This window comes from Lissotriton vulgaris, chromosome 11 (genome assembly GCF_964263255.1).
Source record: "Lissotriton vulgaris chromosome 11, aLisVul1.2, whole genome shotgun sequence".
Lineage (NCBI taxonomy): Eukaryota > Metazoa > Chordata > Amphibia > Caudata > Salamandridae > Lissotriton > Lissotriton vulgaris.
This window is the reverse complement of record NC_141699.1, coordinates 269,361,598-269,377,150: the sequence shown is the minus strand read 5'-3', so window position 1 is coordinate 269,377,150 and position 15,553 is coordinate 269,361,598. Positions and strand designations below refer to the sequence as shown.

Below are 15,553 nucleotides of genomic sequence, written 5' to 3'. Positions count from 1 at the left end.
AGGAGAAGTATGCCTCGCCTAGGACTGGTCTGGACTCCTGCCACTCCTCCTTTTTTCTTTTGATATTTTCTTTGGTGGCTCCTCACCCAACTCCTTTACAGATCTCTTCCTCTTAAGAGTTTTCATTGGTGGAATCAGAGATCCCTCTTCTCTAAAGACTGGAGTTTCTGTGGATTTTCTCTTTTGAAGTCACAAAAGGAGCCTTTGCTTCTCTCTCCTTGAGTATCTTAGCAGAGGAGGTTATGCAGTTTTCACAGACTTTAGCCTTGTCCTCAGAATATAAACACCTCTGATGCGGGCGTTCAGAAAATAGCTTCAGCTTACCTCACGATTCAGCACTGGAGAACTGGGCCGATAATTCGGTACTAGAGGTTTTAAACTAAAAAAATCATCCTAATCCTCTAAGATATGGAGTTTCACTGTATGGTGCTGTGCTGCTCTATGTATAACTGTGTGGTAGGCAGTAGGACAGTCAGACTTAAAACAATAGAGTGGTTTAAGTCAGGATCGTCCAGAGGGTCAACCCAATAATCCTGCCTACGGTCTTCCCCTACCCAGGTGTGACATGGTCGTAATAGAGGTCTAGGGGATCATAGGGAGTGTCTTACTGAGTGTAGTCGAAGTCAAAGGATGGCTGTGGTAACAGAGTAGGTGGAGGGCACATGGTCAAGAAAGTGGTAGTGTAAGATACCTAGGGGTAGGCAATTATGGGGATGAGCTGGTGGTATTGTCCCAAACCTTCTTGGGGAAAGGAAAGGCCTGAGGATCCTCAAAAGCTGAGCTTCCCCTTCTTTGCGATGTGAGGAGTGCAAGGTTGGTACTAAGGAGGTAGCGTGGTCAAGATTTTTCCTGTGAACTGATGGATGAATATTCTATGTTGCCTGATTTCCGGTATGTCAGGGAACTCTAGCGTGATTGAGACCCCCACTGGAGTCAGAATTCAGAGTCAAAGCATGTTTCGTAGCCTATCTCATGGTACATTTAGGAGTAGGTTTCAAAACGGATTGCAGCTCCGAGGTTGGCTTCTCGGGACCTCAAGCTGAGGTAGCATGGATGGGTGAAGATGCTTGTCCACCTTAAGCAGAGACTTGCTGCGGATAAAAGGATTTTATGAGGTATCAGCGCATGGAGCCATACCCAGAGGTCGGTGCCTCTTCAGGCTGGTCCCAGGGCTCAATGCCAGACTACCACAGGAGTGCTTCGAACGTGAAACCCAAGGGGCTTGAGCCTCGACAACAAGAGATGGGACAGATGCCTGTAGGTACTCTCTCTCCTTGAGCATATGCTTTGCTTTAGAGTAGAGGGAGTTTCAATTCCTCCACCTCCTATGCATCGGAGGACCACGCCTTGGGAATTTCTCTTCCTACGTCGACTGTACACCAGAAGGCCTAGGCTCTTCTCCCACAATGGTGATGATGTCCTCGGTTTGAACAAGTCTGGTGTTTCAGGTGTCCTATCTCTCAGTTTGTAGTGTGCTCATTGGATTGGTGGAATTTTACATTACATTTAGGGAAAAACTGGAGAGGAGTCCTCTCCTTAAATCTACCCATGACAGTCATTCTTTATCCTGTTTCCTTGAAACAACACATGCTCGAAATAGAGCTTGCTGACCGGGTACGTTGTTTTGTTGAAGTACTGAAAGTTGCGAAGGCTTGCAATGAAGGCAGCCTGTGTCTGGTGAAATTCTTCTGCCTTTGAGGTTATAGTCTCGATGGCTGGCACAGACAGTTCTGGCGAAAATCCACACCGGTCCGAGAGCCGACACTAAAACATTTGAACTTGATGGCAGGAAAAAAATCGGAGGTAGAGGCTTTGTTATGGTGCTTTGTGTGCTGTGGATGGAGCAACAAGGAGCCTTTTATGTTGAAATTCCTTCAATGAAAAACAACTTGCAAACTTGCACACTAAGGGGCCGATTATGATCGCGGACGGACTTGCGTCCGTCCGCGATCATTGAGGAGGAGGGGACGTCCGCATGGGCTGCGGAGTCCCCTCCTGTGCGATTAGGATGTGACCGCCACCCTGGTGGTCACATCCTCTATTTTTAACATTGCAGCGGGTGCAGCTTCAAGCTGCACCCGCGGCAATGTTAAAAATGCACGCATTGCATTTGCATGCAGAAAGAGGCAGGCACCGCGCGGTGCCTGCCGCTTTCTGCATGCAAATGCAGGGGGGTACCATAGGTACCCACCATGTGCACCCCCCACCCCCCTTTCACCTAGGGGGCCCGCAACGGGCCCCCCAGGTGAAGATCCGTATGCTTTTCCACGGCGGAAAACCCGCTGCGGAAAAGCACTTTTAAAAGCCCATCCTGATATGGCGGACGGTGTCTGAGAGACACCGTCACCATATCAGAGCTTTTCCGCCGCGGTTGTAAGCCGACCGCGGCGGAAAAGCTGCGGACGGAAACCAGGACCCACCAGCCATCCTAATGTGGCGGTGGGTCCTTGGTCAGTCCGCTGCGGTTTTTCCGCATCCTCGGGGCCGGCGGTGGCTTCCGCCGGCCCAGAGGATGCGGAAAAACCGTTCCGCCGGCCCCGAGGATGCGGAAAAACCGCAATCATAATCGGCCCCTTAATGGCAGAATTATACAGAGCACATGTATATACAGTCTCACTTACTAGAAACAATTAATTCCTAATGACGCACTCTCTGATTCACTACGTTAGAAAGTAGGTAACACAGGCAGAAATTTTAGGGCAGGCAATTCAGCGATGAAGCCAACTGAACCAATGTGTACCACTGCCTGCCTTGTAGACAGGAGGATATGCAGATCTAGAGGTATCACAGAAAGGAAGTAGCCTAGGACAGTAACTGAGAAAAGAAGAAAATGCAGACCCTAATGCAGAGGTCCTGAAACCGAAATACAATCTGAGAGCGAAACAATCGGCCGGGACAGAGAAAACCGCACCACAGCAAATTAAATAAGTAACATACAGAAAAGCACACAATAGGCCTGATGCACAAACTTGTGCAATCATATAAGCGTAAGAAGTCATGGGGTGCACACTTCATACAATCAGTTAAAAAATATAAAAGCAGAGTAGATGGAATTTAGTGTGAGAACAGCTTCTGCACAGATACTAATATGGTGAGGTATATATGTTGATTTAATAAAAAAAATATAGTTCATGCTTACTAATCATTATGCAATCAAAACTACTGGTATGTTTTTTGAAAATCAAAAAAATGCTGGAAAACTGGCTTGTGGTTGATGTAAGAGTTTAGAGAAGTCAAAATTATATTTTTGGGGCTTTGATGAATATCAATGTCTTACCTAAAGGTAAGGCAGAAAAATAAAATAATGGAGGCATTCATTTGAGAAGAGGCATTTAGGTCTGACAGCATATCCTGAGCTCTTACCTTCTACTTATTAGCTCATCATCTGCATCTGCATCATTAGCTCCAACCTGGTTTCCATCATATGTGTCATCATATTCATCCTCATAATCATCCTTGAACATCTGGCCTGCTCCTTCCTCGATAGGGACCTCCTCTACAATCATGCTATACTCATGGTAGCGGGCACGCTGTTCTTCAACCAGGCTCCGATCATTTAGAAACTGCTTGGTGTTCTCACCCCTCCTGCAATGATGGAGCAAGAATGAGAGCTTAGCAAGAAGGCACAGAGCAAGAATGAGAGCTTAGCAGGAAGGCACAGTACACAAAGGAAGAAAATCTACTGTCCCAGGAACCAAATAATTCCTATCTCTTTGAAACAATATTGTGTAATGTGTCCCACTGGAGAAACAAAGTCCTGACTCCCCTCTACAACAGCAACTAAAGAGACTCTATAAAAGGACTGTTGTGCATGACCACGATACTATAGAGGAAACAAAGGCCTGTGACACCTGGCACATTTCTTTTTGAAAGGCCCATATTGATCTAAATACTTATACTGACTGACCTGTTGGCTGAGAACTATATCAGGTTCACATAAAACCTCTAATACAGGATATAAAGCTTGAACTGGAGGACTAAACTGTCCCTCCAAGGTCAAAGTTGACCATCAATTTCTTAAAGGAAAATGCTACTTACCCTGTATGCATCTGTTCTTGGCATATAGAGATGTAGAGTCATATGCTTGTGCATAGATCACCATCTAGTGTTGGGCCCAGATGTTTGCACTTTGTTTTTGTTCAAAGAAGTGTTTCCAGTCACAAGGTAGGTGACTCCTCCTTTCGGTGATAGTGCGCTTGGGCATCAACTCCATCCTTAGATTGTTTTGCCGTAAAGGTTGATAATGGAGTTATTAAGAGTAGTAAAAATTAGATGTCCTTGTTTATTGTATCTAATTAAGATATTACTGCAACAGGTAAAGGTACCGGGGAGGTGGGTGGACGCATATGACTCTACAGCTCCATATGCCGAGAACAGATGCATACTGGGTAAGTAGCATTTTCTGTTCGAGGCATATGAGCTGTAGATCATGTGCTTGTACATAGAGTACATAGCCATTATCTCCCAAAGCCGTGGCTAACCTGTAGCTGTTTCAGTGGTCTGAAATAGTGTACGTAAGACTGCCTGGCCCACACTAGCTTGTTGTCTTGCTAACACATCTACACAATAGTATTTTGTGAATGTGTGTGGTGTAGAACATGTTGCAGCTCTGCAGATGTGATCTATGGGTATATTTCCTAAGAATGCCATAGAAGCCCCCAGTTTGCGTGTAGAATGCGCTCTCGGGGGAATTGTTTATGTGCTTTTAGCTTTGATGTAGCATATTTGAATGCACTTAATTATCCACTGTGCAATACTTGATTTTGATATTGGAATGCCTTTATGTGGTGGAGCAAAAGCAACAAAAAGTTGCTTGGTTGTCCTGAAAGGTTTTGTCCTTTCTATATAGTAAAGTAATGCTCTTTTGACATCTAAGGTGTGAAGAGTGCGTTCTGCCACTGTATCTGGTTGAGGGAAGAACACAGGCAACTGAACAGATTGGTTGATATGAAAGGCAGAAATGACTTTAGGTAGAAATTTGGGGTTAGTCCTTAGAACCACTTTGTTTTGGTGTATTTGTAAAAATGGCTCTTCTATGGTTAGTGCATGCAGCTCACCCACTCTCCTCAGAGATGTGATGGCTATGAGGAAGGCTACCTTCCACGTGAGAAATTGTAGTTCACATTTGTGCAATGGCTCAAAAAGGTGGACCCATGAGTCTTGTAAGAACTATGTTGAGATTCCACACTGGAGCAGGTAGAAGTCTGGGTGGAATGACTCCTAAGTCCTTCCATAAATGTTTTAACAGCAGGCACTCTAAAAAGAGACAAATGTTGTCTGTTTTGAAGATATGCAGCTATTGCAGCAAGATGTAAGTGTGTAGATCTGTACACTACATTGGAACGCTGTAGATGTATTAGGTAGAATTGAAGAATCTAGCGGATTGATTTTATTGTTGTTACAGTAAATGACAAACCTCTTCCATTTTGCTGCATAGCATGCTATTGTGGTAGGAGGTCTAGCCTCTTTGATAATATTCATGCAGTCTGGCGGAAGATTACAATAACCAAACTCTAGGATTTCAGGTGCCAGATGTAAAGGTTGAGATGACTGGGATCTGAATGCCTCATCTCTCCACGGTTCTTAGTGAGAAGATTGGGAGTAAGGTGTAGTTTTTAGTGAGGAACTACTGATGGCTCCAACAGGGTTGTGAACCAGGGTTGACGGGCCCATGCGGGAGCAACTAAGATTAGTGTCAGGGACTGCTGTCTGAGCTTCCAAACCACTCATGGAATGAGTGGGAGAGGGGGGAAAGCCTAAGCAAATATCCGTGACCAATTCATCCATAGAGCACTGCCTTTGGACAATGAGTGTGGACACCTGGATGCGAGGTTTGTACATTTTGCTTTCAGGTGAGTGGCGAACAGGTCCATCTCTGGGAAGCCCCACATGTGGAAGAATGGGAGGAGAACTTGAGGGTGGAGTTCCCATTTGTAGATCTGCGGTCGTTGACAACTGAGCAGATTTGCAATCTGGTTGCTTACTCCTGGGCGGTGTTCTGCAAGAAGATACCTTTTTTGAGGTATGGACCATCTCCAGATGCTCTGTGCTAGCTGAGAAAGCTAGAGAAAGTATGTCCCCCTCCTGTATTTGTATGTAGTATCATGATGTCTATGCAAATCAGGACAACTTTGCTTACTAGATGAAGTTGAAAGGCTGTAAATGCAAGAAAAATTGCAAGAAAAATTGCTAGAAATTCTAGATGATTTATGTGGAGTTGTTTCTGTTGCAGAGTCCACATGCCCTGAATGAGACTGCAGCTTTCCCTCCTGAGGCTTGAGCCGGGAGGTTACATCATTTTTAACTCGCTCTATTTTTAAAATTACTGTGACCTGTGAATTTTCCCTGTGTGTCCTTCCCCCCCCCCCCCTTCGCACTAAGAGCTAGACGCGATTTTGCCTGTGCTATTTTAAAATTCCAGCTACTGCCACATAGCTATGCCCATATTTTCTTTTTGGAGGAAAGAGGCTCAAAACTTAGTAAATCGCCCCGTTTCCCCAGCCAGAGCAGCCTACTTGCTCGGACTTCACTGGTGGGTGTGGCCATCAACAGAGCCGTCATCTGCAGGGACTAGGTGAAAACTAAAGCGGCCATATTAGTGAGGGCTCGCTGAGAATCGTCGCGCTGACGACGTTATAAATACATATGTGCATGGCTCCGCGCAGCGGACGCGCATTGCGGGCGCGTCGTTCGCGCGCCGGAGTCAAGCCAGAGTCCTGCCCGTCTGCGCCCGTCCGCGACAGGACGGGGCTAGGGGCAGGACACCACAGATCCACCTCCCAATCTCCTATGCTACCTCAGAACAATCAAAGTCTACGATATCAGTACACTAAAGCACACCTGCTGAATCTCGGTAAGCCTTCATCACCTCATTGTATGCATGCTACAGATCCGCTATCTTTACCCGCACAATGCAGCATATGCCACCAACTACTTCCCAACGCTATCTTCACCTTAAACAAAACTCAGCACCTAAACATGATACTACTGAACTGCAGATCTATGCCTAAGCATAAAAATGAAATTCACGACCTGTTGATTAATGGAGACCTCGACATCGTGTTTCTAACTGAAACATGGTTAGAGGAAGCCTCCTCCCCAGAGATATTAGAGGCTAAACCGAGTAATTATTGCCTTCTAAGAATCGACCGCCAGAAACAACGGGGGGGAGGACTGGCAATGATTTTTAAAAATAACTTTGAGTGCACTCTAATTGAACAAAAAATCACGGATACGGAATGCGGAAGATTCACTATCAAATTAGACACCACCAATACCATTACAGGATTATTAATATATAGACCTCCTGGAGCTGCAACATCCTTTTGTAACCAACTTATTGAACTGGCCACCCAACTAGCCGTAAGACATAAAAATATCATCATATTGGGCGACCTTAACATCCACCTAGAAGATAGCCACTCTAAGGAAGCGCAACTCCTTCTGAATGCTCTCAATACTATCGATCTGAAGCTCCTATCTACCCTACCTACGCATCAACAAGGGCATTTATTAGATCCCATATTTACGAACTGCATGGGTATTGAAATTTCCCCACCAGTTCCACTGATATGGTCTGACCATAGTATGGTGCCATTCAGAATAGCTAAAAACGTTATCACCAAGTCATATGCGAAAAAAAACCCTTACAGACGCCGTAACTTTAAAAAATGCACCCCTGAAATACTGCTGCAGGAACTTACCGATCACCCCCCGACTGCAGCCACGTCCATACAGGAGGCATGGGACAACTTTGAATCATGGCTAACAAAAGCGTTAGACAAAACTGCTCCCTGGACGACCAAGCCCCCAGCTCGTCAAACTAAAAGTGCCCCCTGGTTCTCTGAAAAATTGAAAAAGGCTAAAGCACAATGCAAATTCATTGAACGAATGTGGAGGAAAGACTACGCCCCAGAACTCAAAGAAAAGTATAGAACTGAGCTGAAAAAATACCAAAAACTGGTACGAGTAGAGAAGAGTCTTTATTACAAATGCAGGATTATGGAAGCTAAAAACCCTACCAAAGAACTATTCGGTATCTATAAAGAAATCACCATACTATCTCGCTTGGATACTAAAGACACCTACTCCACGGAGATATGTGAACAAATAGCCGATTTCTTTGTGAAAAAGGTAGAAAATATTCATGCCACATTCACCAGCAGCACCAGGTCAGATAACAATAAGGCAGAGACTCTAGACGTCCGCCCTCAAAAACCCCAGTTTACTAATTTCAGGACCCCCAACAAACAGGAACTGATGAATATCATAAACACCATTAGTTCTGGCTCCCCTATGGATGCCTGCCCTCCGGAACAGTGCAAAATGGTCATGGAAAGCGTACTACTGGATCATATAAGCAACATGATCACAACCTCATTCCGTGAGAGCATTGTCCCGAGTAACTGGAAATCTGCCCAGGTAATACCACTAAAAAAGAAACCGAACATCCCAATTACCCAGCTTCAAAATCTGCGACCAATCTCACTTCTCCCTTTCTGTGCTAAGATCATAGAAAAGGTGGCCAATCTCCAACTCATGGAGTTTTTGGAGAAAGAATCTCTCCTCCACCCCTCCCAATCAGGGTTTAGAGCAGGCCATTCAACGGAGTCTGCCGTTCTGTTCTCCACCGAACAGATCCGGAAACTGGTGGATGAGGGAGAGACGGCAGCGTTGGTCCTATTAGACCTAATTGCAGCATTTGACACCGTGCTGCACACCACGCTGCTGTCTCAACTCTCAGACATAGGAGTTAAAGACTCTGCTCTCAAATGGTTCCAGTCATACCTCTCTGACAGAACTTTCCAACTTCACTGCCCTCCCTTCAAGTCATCTCCTCGCAGTGTTAGCCATGGGGTTCCACAGGGCTCAAGTCTGAGCCCTACCTTATTTAACATCTACATGGAACCCCTGGCACACATTGTAGAGGAATTTGGGGTGGGCATTGTCAGCTATGCTGACGACACCCAGTTGGTGTTCAAAATAACACCAGACAGTAGAGACCTAGCCTCCAACTTCTCAAACTGTATGCTAGGGATAGCGACATGGATGAACGCCAACTGCCTCCGTCTGAACGGAGATAAAACGGAGGTACTGATTGTAGGGAAGAACCCTTCCGTCTGGTCACACGCCTGGTGGCCTAGCGAATTGGGAGAACTTCCTGTGCCTGCAGAGAAGGTGAAGAACCTCGGTGTCATGCTTGACCCAAATCTCTCAGGTAGAGCCCAGGTAAATAAAGTGACAGGTAAATGCTACAGCACCCTTAAAGTGCTGCGCAAAGTACTTGACCTACTCCCAATTGAAGCAAGAAAAACTATAGTCCATGCTCTAATATCTCCCCATCTAGACTATGGTAATGTTCTTTTACTGGGTCTTAATCAAAAGAGCCTGCACCAGTTACAATGCATACAAAATTCTGCAGCGCGACTGGTGCTCGGTCTCCCCCGTAGAGCATCGGCAAAAAATGCACTTGCCAAGCTTCATTGGCTCCCTGTTAAAGAAAGAATAATATTGAAAACTCTCTGCTATACACATCGCATTGCCCAAAACAAAGGCCCCAGCTATCTAAGAGGCCTCTTGACCATCCACAGGCCAATCAAAAATCTTAGATCAGCGGGCACGATGCTGTTTAAAATCCCTCGCATCACCAAAGCGAAGATGGGAGGAAAATCCTTCCGCTTTTTGGCCACTAAGCTTTGGAATGCCCTGCCAATTCAACTACGTATGGAGCCATCTGAAACAAGGTTCAGAGCCAGACTCAAAACTCACCTATTTCCCAAAAACTAATCCCCGTTTGCCTGATCTCTTCCTTTAGGTGGTTTTTGCATTTGCAGTCAGCGCGGGGACACACAGTATTGTGCAGCCAGGCGCTTAATAAATGCTTATTATTATTATTATTATTATTTGGTATGTTTTTGAAGATAAGCTCCTCAACCAGTGAGCGATGTGTCTGCTGTTAGCACTATTTGTGGAACTGGGTAGACGAATGGCCATCCCTTGGAAAGGTTTTGTATGTTCCACCACTGCAGAGAGCGATGGGTGCGGCCATCCACCAACACTAGATCTGATAACTGACCTTGAGCCTGGTTCCACTGACGTGCTAAGCATTCCTGTAGGGGACGCATTTAGAGTCTTGCGTAAGAAACAATTAAAATGCAAGATGCCATCAATCCTAGCAGTTGCATGAACACAGCGCTGGTAATGAGTGTCGAGGCTGAAACTTTGATATTAGAGTCTGCCTGTTGCAGATCCTGACTGGGTTGGGACACACTAGAGCTTTCTGAGTGTCTATTGTGGCTCCTAAATACACTTGTGTGTTGGATGGTTGGAGATGAGACTTGGTGAGGTTTACAGTGAACCCGAGGTCGTGAAGCAGTTGTACTGTTTTTCGAGTGTGGCATAGGCAGCTCTGCGCGAGCTGGCTTTTAATAGCTAGTCATCTAGTTAGGGGAAGATGTGAATGTGCTGTCTTCTTAAATGAGCTGCGACTACGGCTAGACACTTTGTGAAAGCCCTGGGTGCTGTAGTTACTCTGAATGGGAGGACTTTGAATTGATAATCTTGGCCTTTGACCATTAACCTGAGGTATTTGCGGTGGGCGGTGTGAATGGGAATATGGAAATAGGCGCTCTCTAGATCCAGAGTGGACCGAAAGTGGCCTTGCTGAAGGATCTGGAGAACCTGTAGAAGCGTGACCATGTGAAAGTGGTCTGATTGAGTGTAGAGATGTAGTTGTCGGAGGTCTAATATAGGTCTCAAAAAGCCATTCTTCTTGGGAATTAAGCAGTACAGGGAGAATATCCCAGTCCTTTGGTATTGTAATGGGACTGGTTCTATAGCTTGTTTTTCTAGGAGAGAGAGAGAATCTTTTGCTTTAAGAGTGAGAGATGTTCCAGTGACATTGCATGTGGTCTTGGAAGGATATTTAGTGGATTAGCTGTAAGTTTCAGGCAGTAACCATATTTGATAATTTGCAGTACCCATTTGTCTGAAGTGATGGGGTTCTAAAAACAGGGAGAAATTGGGAGAGACATCCCCCGACAGGAGTGGAATGATCGGGGGTACGGGATGGAAGTCACTGTTGTTGGATGGGGAAGAGCGAGTGGAGTTGCCTCTGTTTCTTCCCTTACCATTGTTCCCTCTAAAACCTCCTTTGACATAACCTCTTGGTGAGGGGGATTGAGTATTACCCTTGTAAGAGGAGGAGGTAGTGTCTGTGGATATGTTTTTAGAGCCATCCCTATAAAAGGAGCAGCGAAAGGAACCCCAATTGGTGGGTGACTGCAAAGCCCCCATGGACTTTGCAACCTCTGTATCTTTTTTCATTATTTCCAGCGAAGTGCTAACTGCTGGTCCAAAGAGATGTTCCCTAACAAAGGGTTGGTTGAGGATGGAGGTTTGTACCTCAGGTTTGAAACCTGAAATTCTCAACCAAGCATGCCTTCGTAAGAGTACACTGGTGTTAATTGTACGGGCTGCTGTGTCTGCCGCATCTAGGGCACACCTGATGGAGGTATTTGGAATGAGCTTACCCACTTGAATAAGGTAGTTAGTCTTAGTCTTGTGTTTGTTGGGTAAGAACTGCATAAGTTTCTCCAGCTCATCATAGTGAGCCCTGTCATAACGAGCCAACAAAGCCTGAGAATTGGCAATACGCCAATGGTTAGCTGCTTGTGAAGCTACTCTTTTGCCTAAGGTGTCAATGAGCTTGGACTCCTTATCTGGAGGAGAAGATTCACAAGACGTTTGGGAGCTGGCTCTCTTGCGAGCATTAGAGACTACAAGAGAGTCTAAAGGTAATTGATCTTTAATGAATGTAACTCCACCCCTTGATATTGAGCAGCCCTATTTAGGATCTCAATGTATCTAATGTTGTCATCTGGGGAGGAGGGGGGGGGGGGGGACTAGAGGGGTACAAATCTGTATAATTATCTTGATCAGTGTGATAATCCTGCCAAGGATCAGTGTCCTGTGGGGGATCTTGATTATAATCCCCATCTCCATCCCCATCATCTTGAGGGTTAGGTGAAGTTGGTGGTGGTGGTGAATTTTCAGGTGAAATAAGTTAAGTCAAGTCAAGTCAAAGATCTTTATTCGGATTAAACATCCATAAAAGTACATAAAATCACAGCATCATGCAATATTATACAAAACACAAAGTCCAATAGGCTTATTAAAAAGAATTAATAAAATCACATAATAAAATCATCTGGTTCATCATAGTGTGTATTTACAGTTAACTGCAACGGTAGGAATATCAGTGAATTTTAAGTGCACATTAAAAAGAAACTGCGATTGGCGACTCTTCAAAGATCATTTCTATAATATGTGCAAAGGGCAATTATTTGTGCAAAATAGGCAATGTGCAAACTAAGCAGTTCAAAGTGCAAAATAAGTAAATTGTGATTATCAGGAGAAGAAGGTGGGTTGTAAGGAGGAGAAGGGTTGGTACCCACACTTATCTTTAGAGGAATGTGGTAGTCCTCTGGTAGGGCTAATTTCCTCTTTTTTGGTAAAGTGGCCTGAATATGCCCTGTATCAGTGTGAATCACCATCTTTTTCTGCTTCGGATCCGAAATAGAGTGATCGGACCGAGGCTCTTTCGACAGAGTCTCTTTATCCTTGGTTGACTCTTTCGAAGGTTTCAGCTCTGAGCCTTTTGGCGCCGGTGGTGTCGGCTTGGACTTGTGTTTCGGTGCCGAAGGTGTCGGGTTGGCACAGAGATGGGTCGGTTCGAGCCCGAACCAGAATGCCTTTCTTGATGTTTCGGAGCAGGGCAAGGGTGGGGCGTCGGAAACTTTTTGTTGGTGCTGACCTTGGCCAGAAGGTTGAGGAGGGACCAGAGCCTTTGTCTTAGACTGTTGGGGGGGCAAGGGGTTGTCTTTACTCACGGTACGCTGACCCGGAGTAACTTGTTCCTCTTCTTCGATGTCCGAGTTGGCTTCGGATACGGAGAAGTGTTCTTCTTCGGCTCTTTGAGGCCGACTATCACAAAGAGTCTTTTTCGATCAGAATGACTGGCACGCGTCGCAGTCTCTCATTGTGTCCCGGAGTAGACAGAGGTTGCACACTTCGTGCAAGTCAGTGCGTGGAAATTTAGCACGACACCCGGGACATAACTTGAAAGGAGTCCGTTCCATCGACTGCTAGAGCGGTCGGCGTGGCGAGGCCCAACGGCCTTCCACGAGTTTTCCGATCGAAGATGTTAAAAAGTTGAGATGATACACGACGAATGGGGAACCGCGATCCATAACAATACCATTGAGGGTATGGAATGCGCATCGAAGGGGTCCGAGAAATAGTGCTGGACTGAAGCGCAGCAATACACACCCATGGTGGAAAAAAACAATCTAAGAATGGAGTCGATGCCCATGCGCACTGTCACCGAAAGAAGGAGTCACCTACCTCGTGACTGGAAAGACTTCTTCGAATAAAAACAAAGTGCACACATCCAGACCGAATTCTAGTAGGCGATGTATGCACAAGCATATGATCTACAGCTCATATGCCTCGAACATTAGCATACATAGACCTTGAAAGCACAATGTAATACTGTACACTACAGTCTGCTTAAAAAATTACTGCAGTGTTAAGTCCTTGCACAAAGTGGTCTGTTAGGCTGAGGGCTCTAAAAGACAATGGCTAAATTTTTAAAAGCTTAAACAACAACAACATAATACTGGCAGGCTCCCACACGTTTCCATTAAGCCTCGATGATATGATGGATGGACACACTGTGTGTTGTGTGTCAATCAGGTGTATTTGGGGATTTTTGCAGACCTAAAGAGTATGCCTTCAGAAGACCGATGTAAGGCATTGAGTGCCTCATATACAAAGGTATTTTACAACCATGAAATAACTATTTACAAACACCTTTTTAGGAATCGGAAAGGTCTGTCTGACTTCTAAATTGGGTTATGCAACTCTGTCCAAATATGTCAATGGTTTGTGACTGAAACTACAGTTTCAACCCATTATACTGACATCTCAAAAGGGTGGTATCTGAATTTTAAAGGCAGGCGGTCTCCTTAAGACATCTTAACCTTAACCATGACCGAGGCCTCGGGATGAGCTAACAGTGGTTTCAATCGGTCTTCTAAAATGGGAATTTTTAAATTTCTGTTTTTTTAAAGCAGCACTGGTCCCTTTAATGATGGAGAAAGACTGCTTTAAAAAATGTTATCTATTTGGGAATGCAAATGCAGGGGGAGACGCCTGCTGTGCTGTCCTGTACCATGTAGGCCTCAATCCATGTATATGCAGCAAATTAAACAAGGGCGGAAACTGCGGCCAGCCTAAATAATATTTTAATAGGCAGGTAAATTTGTGACTCCTTGAGAATGTACACTTCACATGTGATCTGTTATTACATAGGTCTCAAAGCAAAGCAAACTTAATTCCAATTAGCAAAACAGTTGTGTGAAAATTGTACATCCCTGGGTTGTGAATGGAACCAGTACATCAGGTCCTCAGAGAGGACTCTGCCTCCTTGAAGACACTACAAAAGCTGCCTATAGTGAAAATAAAATTGAGATGAAAATCATCTACCAGCCACCCAAAAAATGAACAGATAAATGGGAATAAAATTGCAGCACATCATACCACCTACTCCTCAGTTTCTGCAATGTAGAACTATCCGTCTTGCTACAAACTTGGAATGACTGCTTACAAATCCATCAACGATCTGATGCGTCTCACACTCGCAAATCTAGCTTTAGAAAGTGCTTACCAAATACTTTAAACCTGTCTACTCATACTCAATTAAAATAAGTGGAAAGGGTGTAGGCTGTGGTTATGGCTTTCCACCCTCAGTCACCAATTACAGAAGATAGACTGCATTGGACTTAAACAATTGGTGAGACAAAGCATTGGATTGTGAATTTGTTAGGTTTCGTCTTCTTTACTGGACCTGGCATGCATTATAGAATTACACTGATGCAAAAACTGTTAATTTAGCCTTAGAAGAGTGTAGAAGAATGCTGTATATGGAAAAATGATTTGATTCAACCTGTAATAAGAAAGACAAGCTACTCACCTTCGATAATGTGAATGGCCCCCAGGCACCTGACGGAATATATATGGGAATTTTCTCAGCAATTCCCTCGCAGGTAGGTGGTATTCCGCAGGTCTGTGACGGGCCCGTTGCACCACAGTAACGTCGGGCCACAATATAACCATCCCCTCCGGGAAACTACCTTAACAACTCGAACAAAACACAGCAATACATTTACATTGTTGCTTTTACAAAGCAAGTTGTTAACACGACTTGCACTGGAGGGCGCTCTAGACTAAGGAATAGTTTGATTTACTACACCTTCCCTACTGTACATAGGCTGGAGTTGGAACAGTAAATCATACTATTCCCTACAGGGGAAGTCGTTGTAACGACTTGCGTTGTAAAAACAGCGGTGTAATGTACCGCGATCTAAATGATCATGTTGTAACATCATACATCCATCCCCTCCGCACGTCCATGTCAGTTTTTCTGATATCTGTCTATGCCGTCGGATGTGGAGTCCTTAGAAATCAGATTACGGCAGTGTACAGAAGGGGA

General features: G+C 44.9%; 1 protein-coding gene across 1 annotated transcript in view; it reads right to left on the bottom strand.

The window, feature by feature from the left end:
* The window catches only part of ASCC2 (activating signal cointegrator 1 complex subunit 2), a 364,116-nt gene that overhangs the window by 84,806 nt on the left and 263,757 nt on the right, over window positions 1-15,553 (bottom strand). The window contains exon 16 of the mRNA XM_086943223.1: window positions 3,364-3,585. Within this exon, the coding sequence (XP_086799349.1) occupies window positions 3,364-3,585 (222 nt within the window). The remainder of the gene's footprint in view (window positions 1-3,363; window positions 3,586-15,553) is intronic.